Below are 22465 nucleotides of genomic sequence, written 5' to 3'. Positions count from 1 at the left end.
TTATTCATAAAAAGAATTTGCAGCATTCAAGTCAGTCAGGAAAATGTGTTTATCAAGTGACAGGTATCGTGTACTTGGTAATCAGTCGCAGAAATACCTTTAAAAATGAAGAAGTGAAAATTAACAAGCATATTTTAAGAGGAACAATTCTTTAATTAAGCTTTATAAGCAGTGCCTGCACAAGACTTTCTGACAGTGGGTAGTTTAAAGTGTCGCAGTAGATCCTTTCATAATAAAAATGAAATTAAATGCAAAGCATAAACAACACTGCTACTTTCCTGTAATGTCAGAAAAAAACGTCTCTGCGCAAATTTGCGCATATATTAGTAATAAAGTTTATGCAGTTTTGCAATGTAGAAAATTACATAAGGGTCTGCGTGTTAATTCGCAAGACTTCAAAAAAACACGAGGTGGTCTAATTTTTTAGTTGTTCAATACGAAGGCTCTCATATACATTTACAGAAATGGCTAGTCTATTTGTACACTTATTGCTAGAAAGAAGGACCAAACTATTACATAGATATCGAACTACATTCAAATTAAATATCCTTGCGCTGAATTTGTTATATAACACAAATTTTATTTTTGTCTACTATCCAAAGCAATTTTTAAGTTTTTATTGCTCTGTGCTTGATGGGCGCCAACTTCGGGAGATGAGCAAGTAAACTTTTTCGACTACCCTTGCTTGCGAATTAACAAATAAAGCATAAACCTGTTTTTGTTTTGCATCTCTTACTTTTTTGCTGAGTTGTCTGTGTCTTTCTTCCGTCATTATGATCCATTAATAATGTCTGCTCTTGTTATGTTCGTTCTTCTCTTTAGGATTAGTCTTTCTTACTCTTACTATACCTAGTGATATTTGCGTGTATTCACCCCTTTGTGCTAACAATAAGCCTTCGTAAATTGTAAAAACTGTTCCTTTTTTTGGACCGATTTTACTCATTTTATTAACACTGATTGACCTACTGGGCCATAATATGTCAAAATTTTGCCTTAATTATTGTGCTACTTCTTCGAAACTGTATGATTTCTGTGTTAAGGTGTGTTTTAACCTTGCAATTTCCTTTACTCCTTGAGGTTTTGGAAATTCGACACATATGACAAGACGTGCACTAGTAATGGCGCTTCTTTGTTTCCTTATAAATACGTGCATGTGAGCGTCGCGCACATAAGGATTGCTTCTGATTTGTTTGGTTGTTCAAAAAGTGTTGCGTTTGTCGTATTCACTAAATTTGTCATTGCTTCTATGCTTACCTTGTGTTATAGTGGCTGTTTTGGGCTTAGAAGGCATTAGCCTACAGGTACCTGCTAAGCAGATCTCTTCGGTTTCGAATCTATTTTTTGCCGCCGTTCGGACTTGAATTTCTGGACTCCTGATAGCAGTGTATAGGTCTGTGGGATCGGGGCGCGCTTATAACCTCTACTTTCCGTTCGATTTGCTTTTTAACCTTTCCCTGAGATACCACTAAACTTAGCATTGTAAGCGGGTTGTCTTACATACATACACCTTGTATTTTGAACGTATAGCAAAATTTGACTCTTCTGTATACTTTAGCATGGTCATGCAAAGGTACTGAAAATTGACCATTAGGAAGTAATGGAGGTGGTGTCCTCGTCGTTAAATGTTTGTTATTGCTAATAGTAATCGCGACTTATCTAGCTGTGGCTTTTCAGTATTTTGTCATGACTCTGTCTTGCTTTTCATTGTTTTCAAAAAAAATCTTCGCAATCACTATGTTGTAGACTGTCCTGGTGCGTAATTGTTGTGAAATTTTTCCACAAAAAGTGCTCATTCTGTAGCGTGCAGCTGCTTAGTATCATGGCTATTACCGTTGCTAATGTTGTTTTTCCTCCCAAGCAAAGACATTTTCTGCCTGAGATAGCCGGCAGCTTTATTATTCCTTCATTCATAGGCTCTAATTGGCTATGGTTGTTTTTTGAAAATACGTAACATGCTTATGCTTAACATCGGAAATTCACATTTTCTCAGAAATTCCATTCCCATAGCACAGTAAATGACAAATTTTGCTTCTATTTTGGAAATTCTTACCAAATTGTTTTTGCATTAAATGTTCAAGGTTAGGGACCTTTTCTCAATAGACAACTCGATTTTTGCACCGACAAATTTGGTTAAGTAATGCTGTTACTGAAGGGAATTAGTAGATATTATTTGCGCAGTGATTCTGTGGTTTCGGCCATTTGGTAAATAGGAGTTTTAGCGCAAACTTGCTTTTTGTGTTGTACTTCCCATTAAAAGCCTTCTGCTAGTGGAAAAAATGTGGTCTTGGCTTAATCACACCATAAAGATGGGATGGATGATGGTACAGTAAATGAAAACTTGCAGCCGATAGACTTTGAGTCTCGCGGAATTTCTTTTTCAGGCATTGTTCGGTTGGTTCGATATGTTAATTTAGATAAAATCTGCTAATTTGGGATGGTATCCATATAGGTCATCTCATTGTCTGCACTCTGGCTGTTACTGATAACGAATGTCCGCCAATGATGACTTTTTATTCAAACGAGGGATCCAAAGTTCAAGCTGAGCATAATAGCAAATCGTGAGGCGTCTGAACACGTTTGAACGTATAATGCTTGTTAGCTCCTGAGTCCACATCATCGAAACTGCTATTATTTGTACAGGTTTGGCCTGTATAGTTAATCTAGGCATTGGGTTTCTAGCGAATGGTTTTGCAAGTAGGTTTTTAAAACGACAAAGTTGCTTCAAAACTTGTCCACCTCAAAGCTTTTTTCGCAATGGAGATGCTCGGACTCGTTTTGGGAAATCAAGTTGCCTCAAGGAGGTTGATACCCTTATTTTTTATGCGTCGTTACTGGAGAGCCTCCTTTAACTAAAATTATCACTCTTAGGGCGCTGTTATTTCTGGCCATTTGGTATTGGGTAAATTTGGGTAGTTTTATTTCTTTACTGTGGTATTTGTATTCTAGGTTATAGATTCACAAACTAACTCCGCGAGCATAGGTTTGTTTCCGATTATCATGTTATGAAATGTTGGACTCCCGCAAAGTTTAATTACCGGAACCGCTCCCGTATTGCTTGTCCATCATTATGGGTCACCACAATATGCTATTTTAGAATGCCTGTTTCACCTTAAATTTAACTGCGCAACAGTTAGTTCGAAATGCCAACAACCACGTAGTCCTCTCCTACTTTTGCACGCTTATTCTGATGTCTAGCTGGTACCTGAAAGGTCTCGGGATAGGAAATTTGTCAATTTGGCTGAATCACCTTTGAACAGCCTACTGCGCTAGCTAAAAACGTAATGTTGTCTTGATACCCATCTTGCGCTAACTTTTTGGAATCACGTATTCGTTAACGGTTGTGTTCACCGTTTTCACCAGAATAATTCGTCATTTGTATAATTTCACTATCGTCTATCCATGGGTCCCTTGTGTTGAGGACGAAACTATGACGGTATGAACCGTTTCTGAAGAACATTTGCCTGCGTAACATTTACACTTCAAACGTTATAACTGACCGTACCGTTTCTGAAGTCTTCCGCACAAGTGGGTGTCCACGGGTTTCACACCTTAGTTTACAGAACAGTTTACCAGCAGATTCTGTTGCATACACTACCACTCCCACCCGCCATCTTAATTAGCTATTTCTGGTCATTAGTAGTAGGACTCACTTGGCATTTGCTACCGTGTGCAGTACCGTCACAAAGTCCTGACTTGACCTGAGCGATTCTGAGCCACTTAAACAAGTCTGTCACATGAGGAGACCGGATAGCTGAATGGATATTGTATGAAGAGCAGTCGAAGGCGTGTTCACATAGATTTGGCATTATCCACACTGAGACATTATCTTAACTGCGAGATAGCTGTCTTTCTACAGTTGAAATACTCTTGTCCGATTCTCTAGATGCCAGACAACGCGGTACACCCTACCCGAGTACTTAGTCGTTCGCACCAGTAGTAGTGATTGCGGAGACAGTATGCGGGTTCGAAAACAAGTAGTTTGGCCAGAACAGGCTAACTCCTGTTTACCATCACCATCATCACGATTGTTTGTACGCGTGTACATCGCGTCTTTGTGTGTATGCTCACTCGCTCACCCATGTAAACTCGCGTGCACTGGCCTCTCATGCTCTCCATACGCCCGTGTGTGTATCAAATTCGGTCGATTTCGTGTTGATGAGCACAATCGCAAAGAAAACACTTCACCTCTATGTGTACGCACGTGCATGCGTACGTACATGTGAATGCATACAAATACACGTACAGGCACACATTCAATCACTTGTGAGGGCGGTGTATTGGCCAAAATTTGCGAACAAGTCATTTTGTTGGGCCTTGAATTTACCCCACTTTTTGTGCCTTAGGAGTGCCACTTGTAGTATTCCAATTGTTCGTCAAGTAAACGCGATCGTTTGGGTACTGTGCGAAGTGTAGCATGTTTGTTCCTGATCTCCCCGGCCTTTTCCTTCGAAGCTACTAATCGCTCGTCTGTACTTACTTATAAACCAAACTGTCTGATTTGTCTTGTCATGAAAGGTAGTATTTACCCCTTATTTTATGATTTGAATCTCGTGATATTATTGCCTGTATTTCATTTTTCGGTCATCTTTAGTAGATACGACCTTTTAGAAGCACTCAATTGATTCATTGTGGTTTCTTCCAACTGTATTGTGCTTTCTCTTTGACATTTCTTTTTCCTGTCTAGATCGCTGTTACTGAAGTAATGCGTAAACACCTATTAGGTTGTATATGAGATGCCTAATTTATAGAACCTAAAACGATCCATCCCTTTGGTCGGGCTTCAAATCTAGTGGCACCATTACTTCCAATTCATTTTTTAGGTCATTTTTAGTACAGGTGGGCATTTGGATGTTTTCAGTCGGTTTGCTTTGGTCCACTTTTCATTTTCTTACCTGAAAATTATTTTGGAAGTGGGAATATTGGGTGCCTCAAATTCGTCTCCCCTTAGCCGATGGTTTTCACCGCGCCTAACACTCATCCCTCATGCCATGCTTTAAATCTGTTACTTGTTGGTATATTTTGTTTTTTTTTTGATTTTATTCTTGACTGATTTAGGTATCCGTAAGCTTTCAATTTGTTCGCTGTCTATTCTCTAAAATATGTCGCATTCCTTCTCTTACGCGTCGAACTTTTCCTATCGAAACTGCTGTACCTGAGTCCACCCTGAAACATATTAGGGTGTCTCAAATCGAACTCTATTTTTCGGTCATCGGATGTGAACTATTCAATTTAAGGGAACTGGAAGTGATCGCGTACTTCTGACTCACCTTTTCGGTCAAGGGTTGCTACAGAGCCCAACACACCACATTTTGTGTCAACTCTAGTGATTTGATTTGTAGTCGCCTTCCGTAGACGTGGACGTCGTCCTTACGTGATATTCCTCACCCACGGGGCACAAATACATACGAATGAATCTCTTCATTAGGTCTAATGTCTGGTTTTCAAGTCAACAAGGAGCATGGTGATTGGTCAATATCGTATTTTTCCTATCTTTTATGAGGGTTTTTTTTCGCTGTTGACAAGAGGTAGTTTAGTGCTTAGGTCTAGAAGGCGTGGCAGTTGATTGTTACAAGGTCCGATGGACATGATAGAACTAATAATAGAGAGTCAAGGCAGGCTTTCGGCCACATTATGAGCGACGGTGCTTGTGTGGCAGTCATAGTTGCCCTCTTCTGCTCGGTAGTGTGTCTCCCCGTAGATTTGCCCAAGTATGTCTAGTGCTCGATAGTAATCCACAATTTCACACCCTATTGCATAATGCATTGGCACAGGTTGACTACGCTTAGGCCGTATTTGTGATTTAAACAATAACCTTAACGTTATTAAATGGTGTCTTCATTCTGGGCTGGCAGATTACTCTTTGCTTCCGTTAGTGTCCCCCCAAAGACAACTTGACGAAAAGATATGTTTGAAGGATTCATAAATACTTGGCCCTACCTGCCGAAAGGTTTCTTCGATTAGCTCAACATCAACTTGACGTATATTTTTGCTTTCTGAAATGAATCAAAGTATATAAGCCCAATATATTTAACTTTGGCATGGTTGGGGCATTTTTCCCCATTATCATTACTGTGGTCAGATAAGATAGAGAAGTGCGGCAGAAATGCCTCTAGCTGGGATCTTTTGGTCTCAATAATTCTAAACGGAACTAAATTCATAATTTTTATGGAATTCCGTGGCTTGACATTAAAGTGAGTGTTCGCACCCGCACAAGCATAATGTTCGGCCGCTGCCTCCACCCATCGCTATTAGTCAGTGCAAGATGTACACGCCCGCTCTTGGCTTTGTGGCTGCTATTTTTCTTAAATAGGGGAGATTTTCTGTTCTCTGAGGATACATTTGGACATAAGAAAAGCGGTTATTCTAACCCGTTGGCATAAAAGAACTTGTTGATGCTCTGTGACCACGATCCCACCATAAAATTTCAGGTCTTGTAAATAAAGCTTAGGATCGACCTCCAAAGTCTTGGCCATTTCCATTATGTTGGCTGTACCCAAAGCTATGGCAAATCGATGCTTACGCTCTAACGCGCTCAAAGGTCATGATGTTGTGTTGTGCTGCGTTGCTCTTGGCCATTGGTTTCATGTTTTGATGTCAATTTTTTGGGTGATTTCACTCATAGATATCCTCATGGCTAGTGAACAGAGCAGGTCAACCTTAGGCAGTTTGGTCGGATTTGATTTTTCATTACTGAAGAGCAAATCGAAATCTTCCTGGTTTTCTCTTCTATTTTTTCAAGATGTTAAAGGTTTTGTAGTTCTGTCGCACGAATGTGCCTTTTTTTTCGCCCAAAGTTGTCAAGAATTGGTTCATTATTCTTCATTTGACTGGAAATGTTCTTCACTCTCAGCAATTAATGCTTTCTTCTGGTAAATTCTCCACAGACATCAGCGGAAAAGCGATAATCCTTAACAGGATGCTGTATTAATTGCGACTTTTGTGGTTCCTACCAATACTCATGGAGGTTAAAGGCTCGATCAATCGGTAAATTTGAACCGATTGTCCAGAATACGTCGGCCGTTGACTTCCATATGTGCAACTTTAGAAAATATTTGATTGGTCTCAGCAACCCACGCAAACAGTTGCCCTTCAGGAAATTGTATTTCTACTCTGAAAATTGAGCATCGAGACACAGGGAATGCCAATCTTCCTTTCAAAATCCCTTAATGTATAGTATTTAGTGGTAATGTATATTCTAGCGTCGCAGTTATGACACCAATCTGTGAGGTTTGTGGCCCACCCATTAAGAATTCTTATAAATTATCTTTATCAGAAATTAAGTTAACTGGGAATTTGTTAACAGTATTGCAGAATTTGCAGCATCTGAGATGTTTCCAGGGTTCTTAAAGGCTTATTTGGCCTCTTTTAATCCTCCATCTTTTATCCCATAAGAAATTCTTTATCTACTCACCTTTCTTACCCACTTTCAAATTACCAACCTTATCTGCCCAAATCCTTTCTATTTTTAATAAGTTCTCTACTGAGGTCTCAAGTGGAAGTCTTCACCGCCTCCTGGATTTTTTATTCTTTGAATGCATCAATCGTCATTAATTTTCTGGCCAATTCAATTGCTCCTCAAAGATAAAAGTTGGCTCATGTCTTTTTGTTTAAAATTTGGCAAATCTGCTCGCGCTACTCTTCTTCTGCAATCGGTTATCGCCTGCTTTCAACGCCGTACTTGAGTACGAAAACAATGCTTTCGTTATGTTTGACACTGGTAGCGAAGGTAGTAAGTAATGCCTCTATTCTTAGGCGTCCAGTCTGTCCTATCTCCTATAGAAGGGCTACTTTGCAAACAGGTCACTGTTCAAAGCAGAAGTACAAATCCTTTTTTTGAATGAAATTGCTCTTCCACCTCTTGGTTGTCCGGTCATTTTCGTGGTGCCATCTCACAACGTGCTCACCTGAACTGTCCGACTACTTATAGTGAGATCTTATTCTGCAAATTAGTTAATAAATAGACATGGCTGTTAGTTTCTCAACTACAGCAGCTTCTTGTAGATTTAAGTATATTGCTGTTAGCGGGTCCTCTTTCCCTCCCCCCCCCCTCTCCGCCAGTCTTTTCAGATGCACATACACATGCATACGTACAAACACACACGTAACACATGCAATTAGTCACCGGGTGTTTTGAAATCAGTCCCACCCATTTCAAGTAGACGTTCGTTCGTGTGTGCACAGCGAGAAAGGACGTAGACGCGGTAGAAAGCGCGAGCGAGCAAGCCACGTACATCCACGCGCCTTGAATAGTAGGCTCAGCAGTTCTTTGATCCTGTTTGAGCATGTCTACTATCCGCCTGTCTGTGTGTGCTTTTCGCGCTCACGCAGGCACGCGTGTACATAGGATCGTCTTTAATTGCGTTTGGCAGCTGCCACTGCTTCTGTAGCTATTGCTGTGACTAAGGCGGTGGCGGTCACACCGGCTGATGCGGTGATATTTTCCAGAAGACGCTATGACAAAAGCGGTTGCCTCTGTGTATGTTCAGGTTTTGATAGGTTGATGCATGTTCATGCTGGACGTAAATTCACTTTTTCTTGTTATTTGCGGCTCCATTTCAAATCCCAAAATTGCTGTGGGTTTGGCCGTATTCGTGGCTAAAAGATTTGGTGCTTCCCTGTTGGTGTTGTTAAGGGACCGATGTACTCTTCTGTCATTGTAATCAAAGTTGAGTTCTTTATTTTTATGGTATGTAATGGTTCTAGAGGTACTATAAAAGCCTCTTTATTCTTCAGTGTCGTCTTCGAAGCCAAATATCTTCGTGTCTCGCTGTCGTATTCTTCTGCTGTTGTATTCAAAACAAGACATCGTTATGAAAGTTTTTCGAAAGTCGCCACTTTCTTCCGCTATCGAAATCCAAGCTGGACGTCTCTTTTCGGGCCATTTTAAGATCTCGAATCACTGGTGTACTTTCGACATCTCCTTGACTATTCAAAAAAAATTATGCAAACAAACATACCCTAGAACTAGTAATTCATTTTGGTAAGACAGCCAACTGTTTGAGCCATAGTAACTAATTCATCGGAAGAAATTTCGATCCTCCTGGAATTGTGTGCAGCTCTTAATGTTTGTTTCTGTATTATATTGCTTGTCCAATTCTAGCAAAGTTGTTATACTAACTTGACCATTTTGATCTGGTCCAACTCTTATTCTACATGAATTGTGACCATGTTTAAAGTACGGGTAGCAGACATATATCTGGGACTTGTCGCCTTCCCCCTATACTGTAAAGAATTGCAAATTATGCCTCTTTTCTATATTACTTCCGCAAGTTTCCATAGCTAATCTAATCCCTAAGTGCTTCAAGAATTTTGGGAAGAACCGTCACTTAACTAACGAGGTAAATGCATATGTCTGTGAGTTAAAGCAAGACAGACAGTTGTACTAGTGTAGCTAAATCTGAAGGCTTAGATATTATACATAGTTTTTTTTTTCGGTGGCTTTTACACCGGCAAAATCCGCCCTTCATTTGTAAACTCCGATTATCTATGACTGCTGACCAAGGCAAAAGTTTGCATTCTCCTTTTCGATTGGTTTGATTATCATGGATGGACGTTTTATCCTCATTTTTATGTGCTGTTTTTTTTCCCTTACCTAGGTGTATCGTTCTCAACGGAGAGGCTGAGGTAAGTAATGCCGGGGTTTAGTGCTCCACTCCACCCCTTGGCCTTTGCGCCTTAGGCTTGATCGATTATCGATTTGGACACAAATCGCAAAACGAAAGCCATTCCCACAACCAAAACCCGGACAGGGGATAGGTACATAGACGGCGGGATGGCGCTCGGTTTGCCCGTAGGTCGTGGGAAAATCAATAGCTTTAAGTGCGGACGTAGCGCGAATCGGGAAGTGTTAGCTGAAAGCAATACCACTGGTAATGGTTGTGATGAGTGGAAGTGTAGGTCTCCAGTCGGTGAAGAGGGATCTGGGAGAGGGTTTTGCGATTCATGAACGGCAGTTGCTTGCTATCGGCACTTTTTGCTGCAGCAGGGAGCCACTAGAAGAAGTGGGGATCAGTGTCTCTACATCATTGCTCGTTGTTGTCGGCAACTGTGGCGGGAGGATAGGGTGTGGTGGATGAGCAAGCTGTATCGTGAAGATCAGTCTATAGAGCTTTCTCCAAAAGCAGTGCACAGACGAAGAAAGCAATTGTGAAAATGCTTGTTCTCGACCACTGCAATGAATGGAATCTAATCCCTTATAACAACGTTCTGAGCATTCATGCATCTAAAGAATGTGCTATTGGTCTCCGAATATCAAAAGATTTTGCCCTACTCAAGAAGTATCACTGGAAACTTGACTTCATTGTTGATGTTGTCTAAAATGCGTGATTCCGTGGCATTACTTTGCAAACTTTTCGACTAAATAATCCTCATTTTCGATGCTTCGTAATTTCAACAAAGACTTTATCGCCATCATCACCCTTACGTGTCCTTTATCTTGAATCATCGTTTCGACTTTACCGCTTAAATTGCCGCACTTCATTAAAGGAGTGTGGAAAACTTGAACCTTGTATTTATTTCTAGAAGATCAATTCAAAATCTGCGTTGGCAAGGCTGTATACCGCTTTCCCATCCCTTTGAGAGTGCATTGAATTTTCTTATTTTTTCGTTTCGTCATAGAAGATGATACCACTCAAGGGTCATTCTTGAACTATTCTACTAAATCAACCCTTATCCACTCCGAAGGTCACCCTCTGGTGTCTGGTTACTTTTTCGATTTTTCTTCGAAGTTCTTGTGCATTTTTCTGACACTGAACTGAATTGACCTCCACTTAGGGCAAAGTACGCTGTCGCTCTTAGGTCTTAGATAAAATTGACCACCTCAATCCGCAAAAGATACATTCTATGCTGCTCATAAACTAGAATATGAAATTATCCTCAGACAAATAACGTGCTGCGTTTATAGCTGTAAATTCAACTATTTACCTTTAATGGATAAAGAACACGTCATATAAGAGTCGATAATGGCGGACGTGCTAAAGTACTACTTTTTGTTGTCTGCGTGAGAGAGTGAGGTTGAGTTGATCGAATGGCCGATGTCCGATGGCGATTACATTAAGGCGGTAGCTCCAAAGGCTTGGCACCATGGGGGTGCTCGCATATAGGCACCAGCGTCCATCGCTCAAGAGGCCTCTAGCCAATCGCTCCAATGCGTGTACGAGCACACATACGCACACCCATTGGTATGAAGAGCACTCATTGTGCATGCGTGTGTGTCTATTTGCACGCACCCACGTATGCACGATACTCTGAAGCTCTCAACTCAACGTGCTGGCGTACACGCACGCACAGAGCGTGCGCCATATCAGTCGGTTGCAGACGCCCTGAGCACACATGCGATCGCACGTTCGGCGCACTCACACCCAGAGAACATGGCTAGTGTCGACCCCATTACTCCCTCTACTGTCTCTGCTGTTGCTGCTACTACCACCGCCACCGCATCTCTGTCTCCTACTGAGTCCAACATGGCCGCCCCACAACCAGACCCTTCCCCCCTCTCCCCTTCGAGTCAGTCCACCCTCATGGATACTTCCACAATCCCCGCAGAAGTGTCCTTTAACCTATCCCAACAGCAACTGCCACCACTACCACCTGTACAAACAGCACCAAATAAAGTGATCATCAAACCTGAGGCGCCTGCACCTACGACTCCGCCCTCTACCACCCCACTAAAACGGCCACGACACAAACCCGAGGAACGCAAGGAGCTCCTAGAGAAGGCTGTTAGGGATGTAAAGGAGCAGAAGATTTCGATGCGCAAAGCTGCCTCCCGGTACAATATTGCCAAGTCCTCACTATGTGACTATGTGCGCAAAAACCACATTATTCTGCCCAACAATCGGTGTAAGCCTTCGGTCACTGTAGCTGCCGCTGCCGCCACCGCGGCCAATAACTCCAGCGGAGGGGATTGCCACCATCAGCATCATCATGTTCGTTTGGATGCTGCATCGGGACCGGTGACCGGGGCGCCCCAAACCTCAGTGGCATTGCAACCACCCCTACCGTCGACACAAACCGGATCCTTCAGTTTTCCCCTTGAGACGGCAAGTTTGTTGAGGGCGACGCACACGGCTACCCCTCCAGGAGGAGGGGGTGGCGGTAGTGGTAGTGTTTTGTCTCGTCTAGAGAGCCCTTGGAACAACGTTTCAGGGCTACCGACCCAAGTGCGAATGCAGAATTGGAGTTCCTTGGCGGCCCAGGGAAAATCGATGAGTTCGTTGTCCCAGGCCTCGGCTGCGTCTTCCCCAAAACAGACGGAGGTGAGTTGCTCATGTTCGTGATTTTCGTACCCTCTGGATTTGATGTAAAATTGCCGTGTCGTCCATTCGAGTAAATATTACTGAAGTTTGTTATCAAGGCAAGACATTTGACATTCACATCTTGCAAATTGCTGTAAATTTTTCTCAATTACGATTTTATGCATTGTAATTTGTGCCACAGTCACAATGTCCGGTCTTTGGGATGGTGTTTCGTAAACCATTAAGCGTCATTTCGACATACTATCAACCTAAATTTTATGACGACCTGAAACTAGCTTTTGTTTAAGTGTTTTTTGAGGTGTTGTATGCTCCAGCCCAATAATATACACTAATTTTCAGTACGTTTTTACCACTGAAATTTATGGTCTGCTTTATTAAGGATATCATCTTATTTTCGTCCTCAGCTGTTCTACATCGAGTTTAAGGAATTACTAGTTTCGTTTTATGTCTGTTAGACTGTTCGCTTACAGCGTTTTTTAGAAGCTGAATCGGTGTTTCATTCAAACAATTCATCGAAGCTTTGGTTGGTAAACTGTTAAACATCCATTTTAATATTCAATCTAATTTTTTCAAGAGAATATGAAATGGGATTTATTTTTTGAACCTCCAGACTGGAATCACTCATAGTTCAAGTGCATATCAATAGTTATGCAAAATAGAACGTTGGTTTGTAGTTTTGTATCATTTGTAGACCATCGATGCTATGAATGGCATATTTTCAGAGGGTAGGTAGATGACGCCGTAGTGTTTGGCTGTGAGCCACTGAGGCGCTGTCCTAACTAACCAGATCATATATATCACAGAAGTTGAAGGTTGATTGGATGTTGCTTTGCCTTGTTCACTTACAGTCCCTGCTGGGCATCAGCACTGAGTCGAATTCACCGGGTGGTGGTGGTGATTGTGGTAGCAACAATAGCAACACCAGCACACCACTACAACTACAGCAGCATCAGTTGCCTTCAACAAGCATCTTCACAACTACCCCCTCCTCTACATCATCCTTTATTTGTGCGCCGCTTTCAAGTGATGTTCTAGATAGCATGACCTCCACGACATCTTTCTTTGCCTCCCCCACTGTCGCCGCTCCTCCGCCTACCCTTGCTGTGACCACCAACTTTGCCTCCGCCACACCTCACCTCCTTCTCCCTCCACCACCACCACCACCACCGCTGCAAACACCAACAAGCATCGCTCCGGAGGCGCTGATTCCCACTCCACTCTCGCGTTCCCTCGCCTCTATTTACTCACCGGCACCACCGCAAGCACCGCCGCTGCAGTCGTCGTCGCTCCCTCCAACACAACAGGTGCCTCCACTCCCTTCCGCCGCTACCGCGTCACAACTCCCTCTTGTCTTTCCCTCTTCTGGCCCCAGTGGTGTATCTAACTCAGCCGAAGCAAGCGTGGTAGTAGACTCGCTACAGAGGCTACTGCTGGCCGCCGCAGCAGCAACAGCGACACGTACTGACGGAAAACAGTTACTGCCATCAAACCTTGGAGACCTCCTCCTCGACCTCCCTTCACCAATGGGCTTCCCTGTACCCCCACCACCCGCCGCTGTCACCAACGCCACCGCAGCCGGTGCCCTCTTTCGTAAACTACAGTTGCCTAATTGCCTCAATTCTCTCATTGGCAGCACTGCTGCAGCACCGAATGCTCTCGCCGCCACTGTCGCCAATAGTAGTGGTGGCAGCACTGCGGCCGCAGCGGCAGCAGCTGTTGCTGTTATTGCAGTAAGCCGCGCAGACCACTTTAACTACTCACCACCATTACCATTACTGTCCCTCTCAGCTAACATTGCTTTCACCTCGTGCTACGGTCGCTTTTGAGAAAATACCGATCCTTCCACTGCCTCCAAGCGAATCTGCTCTATTTTTCCCTCCACCCGCCTGAGTTTTAGTCTTTTTTGGGAATGGTTTTTTCGAGTCGTGGTTCGTGTCCGAGTCGATAATCGATTGAGCATGGGTCCTAACTCCTTATTTTGTCCGTGATGGAAGTATGGAATTTAATGTTGCCTCCCCTGTTGTGATTGTTTTGTAGCGGTTACCCCAAGCACAAATGGTCTTCGCTAAGGAACTCATCAACTTTATCAACAAATCACCTTCGCCTTTCCATGGTAAGTGGGTTTCTTAGTGAATCACGCTCCGATGTTTTCTTTTATATCTCCTGTTCTTTTCTGGGTCGATGTTTTTGTCTTCCTTTGAAGAAGCGTCAAATTGCGTACGTCCAATCTGCGATTTGAATTTCTTCTCGTTTACGCATTTTTTAATTTATTTAAATTTGCAATTCTATTTTTGCTGAAAATGTTAGGTTTGTTTTTTATTTTGTTTTCTTACAGCAGTTCACATACATAATTGGATTTTCGGGATTTGCCTTATATTTCTCACATAAAACCTCCGACTTCATATATCGGTTTTTTACTCGAAAACGAATTTGACTGATTCAACCGGCTACGAATTCTACTAGTAATACGGATTTATAAGTTTTTGTTTCGTCAAGATCACCTCATGATTTAAACTTTAGTGAATTCCGAAATTCCTGTCTGTTTAATTGAAGAAGAAATTCGAGGAAATGTGGCCTACTTTCTTTACTTTTTGGTTCTTATTGAGCAAGAACGAAATTTAGTCACCTTTTATTCCTCCTTATTCACGTCTAGCGTCGAGTTGTCAAAAATTATGTTCTGTTTCTGTGGAAAGTCAATTTGCATTCCGGACCATCATTCACTCAAGGGCAGTTCTCATTGGTCCGACAGCCCCGAAGTGTCCGTAGACTACTATTCGCCATTTATCTTCCAAGTCGAAACAATGTTGGTTTTGACAGGTTAGATGATGAATTTTCCTTCCATAAAGGGCGAGATGTGAGTATTCTTGACATATTCCCTTTTTTGTAAACCCGAGCGCTCGCGCACTTGTGCGTGTATGGGGCTCCAGGTGGCATTGATTGATGCCATAAGTGAGCTTCGTGTGCATGGACCAAGTATTTCAATTTCCATTGTCAAGAACCGCGGTAGTAGTGGTAGCATCAGATGTAGCTGCAGAAGCAGCAGTGGCAGCAGCAGATCTCGTATTATTGATCAGTGTGGGCAGTGTGTGTGTATGTAGGTGCGCCTGCTCACAGCCACAAAACCGTGCGTGCGTGTGTGCGTGCTTACGTGCGCTCTTGTAGGCTGTTAATCTCTATTTCTCTCGCACTCATTCAGTGCCCTTCAAGTGTGATCCATCTCCACACTTGATTGCACATTTACTTGGCCGTGTGTGCTGTGTGTATGTGCACACGTGCGCTTTTCATGGCTGCATTTGATCTCTTGCTGAGCGACTGAGAGAACGCCAAAGTAGTGGGTAATCCCCTCTTAGTAATGGCCCTTTCGTGTGCTCTTAGCTGCTTGGGCCCTTTATGTGGGGTTAGGTGCAAGGCATAGTCTAAGGTTCTAGTTTTGTTTTTTTGACTGTTAATTAACAAAATTAAAAGTGTGCACGGACGCTGTCCGCTTTATTCCACACTATGCGTGCGTGCGTGCATGCCTATGTGCATCCCATTAGAATAAATTATGCGATTTGCCTCTTGCCGGTCGGTCAAATTGAACTGAACTAATATGTGCGTTGAGCTTTGCCGTCTCAATCTAGCCTCATCTCTGTGCTGATGTATTTGAGCCAATGAAAGACAGCTCACTACACTCACGTATACGCACGCGATGTACGATGCGAAAGTGAAGCTCGAGCCTTCTCAGAGGTTGACACCCACTGTTGATTGACCTCTCAAGGTGCACGTGGGTATAGACCTGTTTAAGCAGCCTGGCCTATGTGCGCCTATGCTCTCTCTGGGTCATTCAGCAGTCATACTGTTGTACTACCAAAAGGGCTGGGGTTTTGTCTATACAACCCATCCTCTATGTGGTTATGTGACATTACTTGTTGCATCATTCCCACTGCTTTTTTGCCAAAGGACTAAAGCCCTCTTAGCTGGCCATTTGAGCCGTTTAACACTTCTGCTTGAAATTTAGTGGTAGTTACTCCAGTGGGTCAATCATATGATGCATGATGTGTTAGTACTGGGACACGCCTGTATGCTGAATCAATTTCGGCACACTTGGTTTCTCCGCTTTTGTACCTTTTTATCGTCTTTTAGTTTTATTCCTTCACTCGGCTAATTCAATTAGCCGGCAAGCCAACTTAGGTTTTCTGTTGAGTAATTGTGCTCACACCTCCGCTCCCTCAATCTTCATTTACGCTCAGAAGTACGATTTCGAGTTAGCGTCCCTTGGTATTTTTCTTTGTAGAAGAGGGACGTGCAATTTCCCGAGCAAGTTTCTGCCATTATGTTTGGTAGTATATTCGTTGACTCTAGTGGGTGGCATTATGACTGGTTTTTTGAGGCGCACAAGTTATCTCTGAAAGCGTTACAAGGTATTCGAGTATGTGAATGGCTTTATTATACGCGTACAGAAGAACTGGGGACTGGTGGCATAGTAGGCCGAACCGCAGACGATTAAAAAAAGCCTCATAGGTGGAATTTGTGGCGCCCGAAATTTTCCTGAATAGGTTATACAAGGCATGCGGGTTGAATCACAGGTGACTGAAAACACCTGCGCTTCAATACATTACAAAATCTAAATATCACTGCTGTTAATTTGCTACGACTTGGACTTGCTCAACCGTCCGCTACTCCCATGGGGCTTGTCTTTAGGATAGGATGCTTGTGAATGTGGGGACAGGAATGCAAGGAGACGTCGATTTTGGGTTATAGATGGGTATGGAGAATTGAGGTTGGGTTGTCCGTGCCTTAGGTCTGCCTTTGTACGCGCTCGCATACGAGCACAGAGAATGCACACATTTGCACCTGCGGGTGGCTGGTATCTGAGGTCATGGAATGACCTGGTTTTATATTGCTGCTACCACTACCACCATCAATGCGTGCTCACTCGGCCGTACCGCCCTAGTTCGTGTGTACTTTTTACGCTTTTCTAGTCCACTTGTCCTCTCGCTCCAATGACCTCGTATCTATCCATCCATCTACCCTTCCGCTTGAGAATCGACTTTCTTGCCTGTCTGCCTATTCGGTTCTCTACCTATTGATGCGTCCCTATCTCCCTACTTGAATATTTTTTTTACTCGTCCATCTACCTATCTCCCTATGTATCTGTCGCTTGTTTGGGCTTGGAGAAAAAGTTGTTTTAGGCATGGACCACCGGGTCATGTCACTGTGGCCAGAGCTTTGCATTTTTAGTACGTTTGCTATCAGCGTCGTAGATAAGCGACGCTTTGATCCTCTTACCTGAACTTGGTGTCACAAATGTGTGTCATGCGTTCTTTGTTTACAGCAACTGGATGCAATGAATCTCGTGTCGTAAACGGATTTGATTGGGTTTAAAACAATAAAACAGATATGAGATGTTCTTGTTCGGAAGACAATCGCATTTTTATTTTTTCTTAGCAGCTTTTGGGGTGTGATGATCAATCTTTTCCTGAAGATCCTGATGCTGAGCATTTTAATCTAACCTTTCTGCCAAGCACAGCTAAAATTCTAATGGGGCAGTGGTTATCAGTTGTCCAAATCCGAAAAATTGACAATTGGAGTATCAAAATTATTCATGCAGATGTTGTGAGGCACGTAAATCTGAAAAATCCTTGTTGTAGGCATATAGGAGGGTTTGGAGACTAGTGAAAACAGCAAGCGTTGAGGCCAAATCGTAGGAGTTTGGGAAAGTTTGCGTAACCAATCAGGCAACATTCTGATGCATCAAGCTATTATCATGTTCCTGTGATAGCATAAGTCTGCCCTTCGTTTTAACATTTTAATCGGTGCGTTAGCGACAAGCCTTTCAAATTAGTTTATATGGCATTATTTGTCACATTTCACCATTTTCTGATTCATTGTCTGTGATGATGGGATTTCTGTTGAATTTTTATAATCCCCTTAAACTGCCTGGTGGTAAATTTTGAGTGTCGGATAGATTTTATTGCTTAAAATGAACCAGAAGTTTCTAGCGCTACTGCATTACCGTCCATTCATCGCAACCTTTTTTTGTGCGCATGTGAAATTGGCTGCGCTGTACCACTGTGACAAGTTGTTGACATGTTAATGAAGCGTCCTTTTATGCGAACGCTTGCACATAAATTTTAACTTCCTGACTCTTCTTCCTACTTCCAACTGCAGTTGTAGTGGTGGCGGTGGCGGACATTTCTCACCTCCGGACTTTGTAATTCTAATTCAGCCGGTACTATGTGTGTGTTTTTTGGTTATTCAAAGTTCCAGCGGACAGGCGTTCTACTCTGTGACTCTCATCTGTCCCAAACTATTCGTGAATACGAGATTCGAACCCACTGCCTAAGTGTGTTCCAGAGTTATTTAGATGCTTTATCTTTCCACACTCAGAAAAAGTCTTGAAGTGATCTATGCTGCTGAATCCCTGATTCGATCGCGAGATTACATTATTTTGTGAAATGTTACTCTTGAATGGCATTCTTAGATGAACCCGATAACGCTTCTTGATCTCATAGGGCACATTCAAATATTCTTTGAAAAAATCTAAATGACAGCGCTTCTTACAAATGAATGTCAATGTGGCTGTGAGGGTTTCATTAGCTTGCATTCATAAACGTTGATCCCCAGAAATGACTCAAAGAACTACCTTCTTAACTAAGAAATGTGCATTACTTAAAATCTATCATTGGTCTTTTTGACTAAATCACAATTGCTTAAAAGCATCTCGGGTTGTGTTTTGTACGTGTTCTTGTAGTGGTGCGATCCGCAAGCGAGATTCTAACCTCCAATGGCTTTCGAGAATTGTCCGAGAACGAACCCTGGAAGTTGGCGCCGAACGACTGTGTCTTCGTGACCAAAAACCGCACTTCTTTGTTCGCCATTGCTGTGGGTGGGGCCTATAAGCCCGGTGAGGGTTTCGGCATCATTGGCGCACACACCGATAGCCCCTGCCTTCGACTGAAACCCCTGTCAGAGCGCGTAAAGGAAGGCTTCGTCGAACTCGCAGTTCAGACCTACGGTGGTGGGCTGTGGTACACCTGGTTTGATCGCGATCTCACTCTTGCTGGTCGTTGCATCGTCCGCAATCCCACCACTGGTGCATTAGAAGAACGTCTTGTCCACATTGATCGCCCGTTGGCTTGTGTGCCCTCGCTGGCCATCCACTTGAACCGCAACGTTAATAAGAACTTCGCTCCTGATCCAGAGGTCCATCTGGCTCCGATTCTGTGTACCACTCTTACTGAACAGGTGCGTTTTCTGCTTTCAACACTCGACAGCTCAATTTGTCATTGATGGTGTCCTATTTTTACGTGTCGTTCCAGTTGAATGCTTCTACGGATGCGACAGTGCCTTCAGGACACCCAGCAGGTTTGCTGCGTATTCTAGCTGCGGAGTTTCAATGCACACCATCGGATTTAGTTGAACTGGAGCTCTACTTAGCGGATACTCAACCAGCGAAAATAGGAGGCCTCCATGAAGAGTTTATTCATGCACCACGACTGGACAACCAATTCAACGCCTACGCGTCAATTCGTGCATTGGTAAACTCCCTACCCAGCCTGAAGGAGGAACCCTTCGTACGGGTGGTGTGTCTCTACGATCACGAAGAGATCGGTTCGGGCAGTCTCCAGGGTGCCAAATCAATCTACACGGAATGTCTTTTCCGAAGAGTCACGGAAGCGTTGGCAGCGGGTGCTATGGAAGCGACAGAGTCAGCAAGTAACGTTGGCGGAGGGGCGGACGCAGCAAACTACGCTGGCGGCGGAATGGGATCGGAGCGATGCCTCTTCGAACGCACAATGGCGCGTTCCTTCCTCCTCTCGGCCGACCAGTCCCACGCGGTACATCCCTCATGGCCTGAGAAACACGAACCTGGACACAAACCTGGCTTTCACCAAGGCTTGGTGTTGAAGCACCACTGCTCACAGAACTATGCTACTAACGGGTTAACTTCGGCTATTGTTAAAGAGGTCGCTAGGCGAACGAATGTCCCACTCCAGGTGTGTATAAAAATTGCTTTTCTTGTTTTTGTCCTGTCTCAGTTATTAGTACCTTGGGTATGCTCATCTATCTTGTTTTTTTTTTCAGTCAGATAAGTACAGGAGTGCTAGCATGTGTCCACTTGTCCGTTTTTGGTCCGGACATTGCACTTTTGCAGGTCATAAGTTCGTGTTTATAAACATGAAATTTCGTGTCGGGTGAAAGATTTAATAATCCTTACAGCTTCTCGATGAACATTTTAGTTTTAATTAATTATAGGCAGTAGTACTTGCCGTCCGTTTTCAATGTTGAAATCGTCTAAATTGGGCTATCAGTGTTCATTAACAAACGGTATGGTATATATTGAGTTGTCCGTGTTTGTGTGTAGTGATTTTAGGATCAAACTCACGTTCAAAAATAACACGAATGGTGCTTCATCCCTAGTTTCATAAATAACAATCTAAGAGAACATTCATGTTATCCTATGCCCTCAAATCGTTCCGAATTTGTCATTTTTAAGCCCCTACCCTGGAGATGGCAGTTATCGTATGGAACTATTTCAGATCGTTTGAGCTTCAAGGAATCGTGTTAAGTCTTGATGCTTCATGCGTAGCAAGTTCTCTCACGGTGTCATATGCATGTAACGATTGCCTTGAATTGTGTCTGAGCCTGACGTGGTGCATATGTGACCGTTTTTACCAGTTTATGGGTAACTCGGCGCACCGAATCGCTTCATAAGTATGTTGATCGAATTTTGAATAATTGCATTGGTTGTGTTTAGGTAATATTTGAGTTTGTCGTTTTTCAATGGTTGTGAAATTGTTGGCGTCATATTATTAACAATAAAGCATCTGGGCTGTGCTTGTCGATTTTCCTCTGAGACTTCGGTGACGACTTTACCAATAAATAATGTAACATAATCATTCTAGAACTATTTGCTTTCAAGCTATCCCAAAGCGTGTGGGTCTCTTGAAGTCCATATTTTTTCGTTGAAGGAATTCGTGGTACGTCAAGATCAGCCAGGCGGCCGTACTATCGGTCCAATCATGGCCTCGCATCTAGGCGTAATGACTGCAGATATTGGTGGTGCGCAACTGGCGATGCATTCGTGTCGTGAGATGACCTGTACTTCAAGCGTCGGTCAAGCGATCACGCTGTTCACAGGGTTCTTTGAACAGCTCGCTAACATTCTCTCTTCCTTTGTCGCTATCAAGTAGACCCTCCTTATCACTTGGATGCGATAGCAACTCTGTCCTTAATTGACTTATCCATTCGTCCCCTCCATACAACCACCTTTACCCCTATCCCTCCCTCTCACCTTACCGACTGTGTCCATTCGCTCTCTACCTGTCCCGTCTAATCCGTGTTCTTTTATAAATATTCTACTTGTGAAAATAACTTGTGTCTTCCTACAACGCGCTCGTCTTATCCTTTCTTGTTTAGCAGTGCATTGCGTTAGATCTTTGAGATGTATTCAAATTTTAGGAGTTTTATTTTACTTTTAACAAACCATGTTTTTTCCCTATTTGTCCCAAATTCATATCCATTTAATTTGTCAAATCCGTCTTTTGTGAAGACTTTAGAAATAGGCTAAAGGCGGCTTAGCGGTGCACCGATTTTCGAAAATTTAAATTCACTGGAGTGTTAAATAGTTGATTTTGTTCAAACGATCTGTGGATTTGATCCCTTGAATGCTTCAGGAAGTCACGCTCACATGGTGCCTTACTCAGTTGTCGATTTTACTCTAGACGTCTAGTAAGGTCAGTCGATATGGAATCCGACCAAAGTATCGTTCTTTTTGTCCGTATGCTACTGATTTCAGTAGATAAAGTGCTCCGGTATTTCCGTAATTATTCCGTAGAGGTGATTTTTTGAGCAGTTTTATGTGTAGTTGCTACGATGAATTGGTTGTTAAATAAAAGTTGAATTTAGTGTGAAATAAGTAACCTACTCCCTGACACTTAGGTTCAGTCATTGCCCTCAGTAATTCTTTTCTAAAACAATATGTTCAACTTTCAACTCAAGACACGTATTCCTCATATACAACGACGCGGCGGGTGCTTTCGGATCATTTTACTAGAAAGTGAATTTTGGTAGGTAGTTCTGAGGTTTTTATTTAGTATCTTTTAAACTTCAAGTTCGCCTCAATGAAGCGCCATTCCCTGATCATTGTTGTCGATGTGTGACTAGCATGCACTCTTTATGTCCTTTTGTGAGGGGCATCACGTGAGGACCCTACACCTAATGGT

General features: G+C 42.9%; 1 protein-coding gene across 1 annotated transcript; it reads left to right on the top strand. All coding sequences in view use genetic code 11, as the record gives it.

Moving 5' to 3' along the window:
• Positions 1-653: 653 nt before the first annotated feature.
• On the top strand, positions 654-22203 carry EGR_04322 (Aspartyl aminopeptidase; the record flags this gene model as incomplete). The annotated part of the gene is made up of 10 exons (XM_024493571.1): positions 654-661; positions 5574-5708; positions 9597-9624; positions 11253-12257; positions 13106-13987; positions 14295-14370; positions 18991-19484; positions 19559-20236; positions 21212-21429; positions 22182-22203. The coding sequence occupies 10 exons, from the start codon at positions 654-656 to the stop codon at positions 22201-22203; spliced, it is 3546 nt and encodes a 1181-aa protein (XP_024352079.1).
• Positions 22204-22465: the final 262 nt, after the last annotated feature.

Source organism: Echinococcus granulosus (assembly GCF_000524195.1).
Source record: "Echinococcus granulosus chromosome Unknown EG_S00026, whole genome shotgun sequence".
NCBI lineage: Eukaryota > Metazoa > Platyhelminthes > Cestoda > Cyclophyllidea > Taeniidae > Echinococcus > Echinococcus granulosus.
This window is presented reverse-complemented; position numbering and strand designations above follow the sequence as displayed.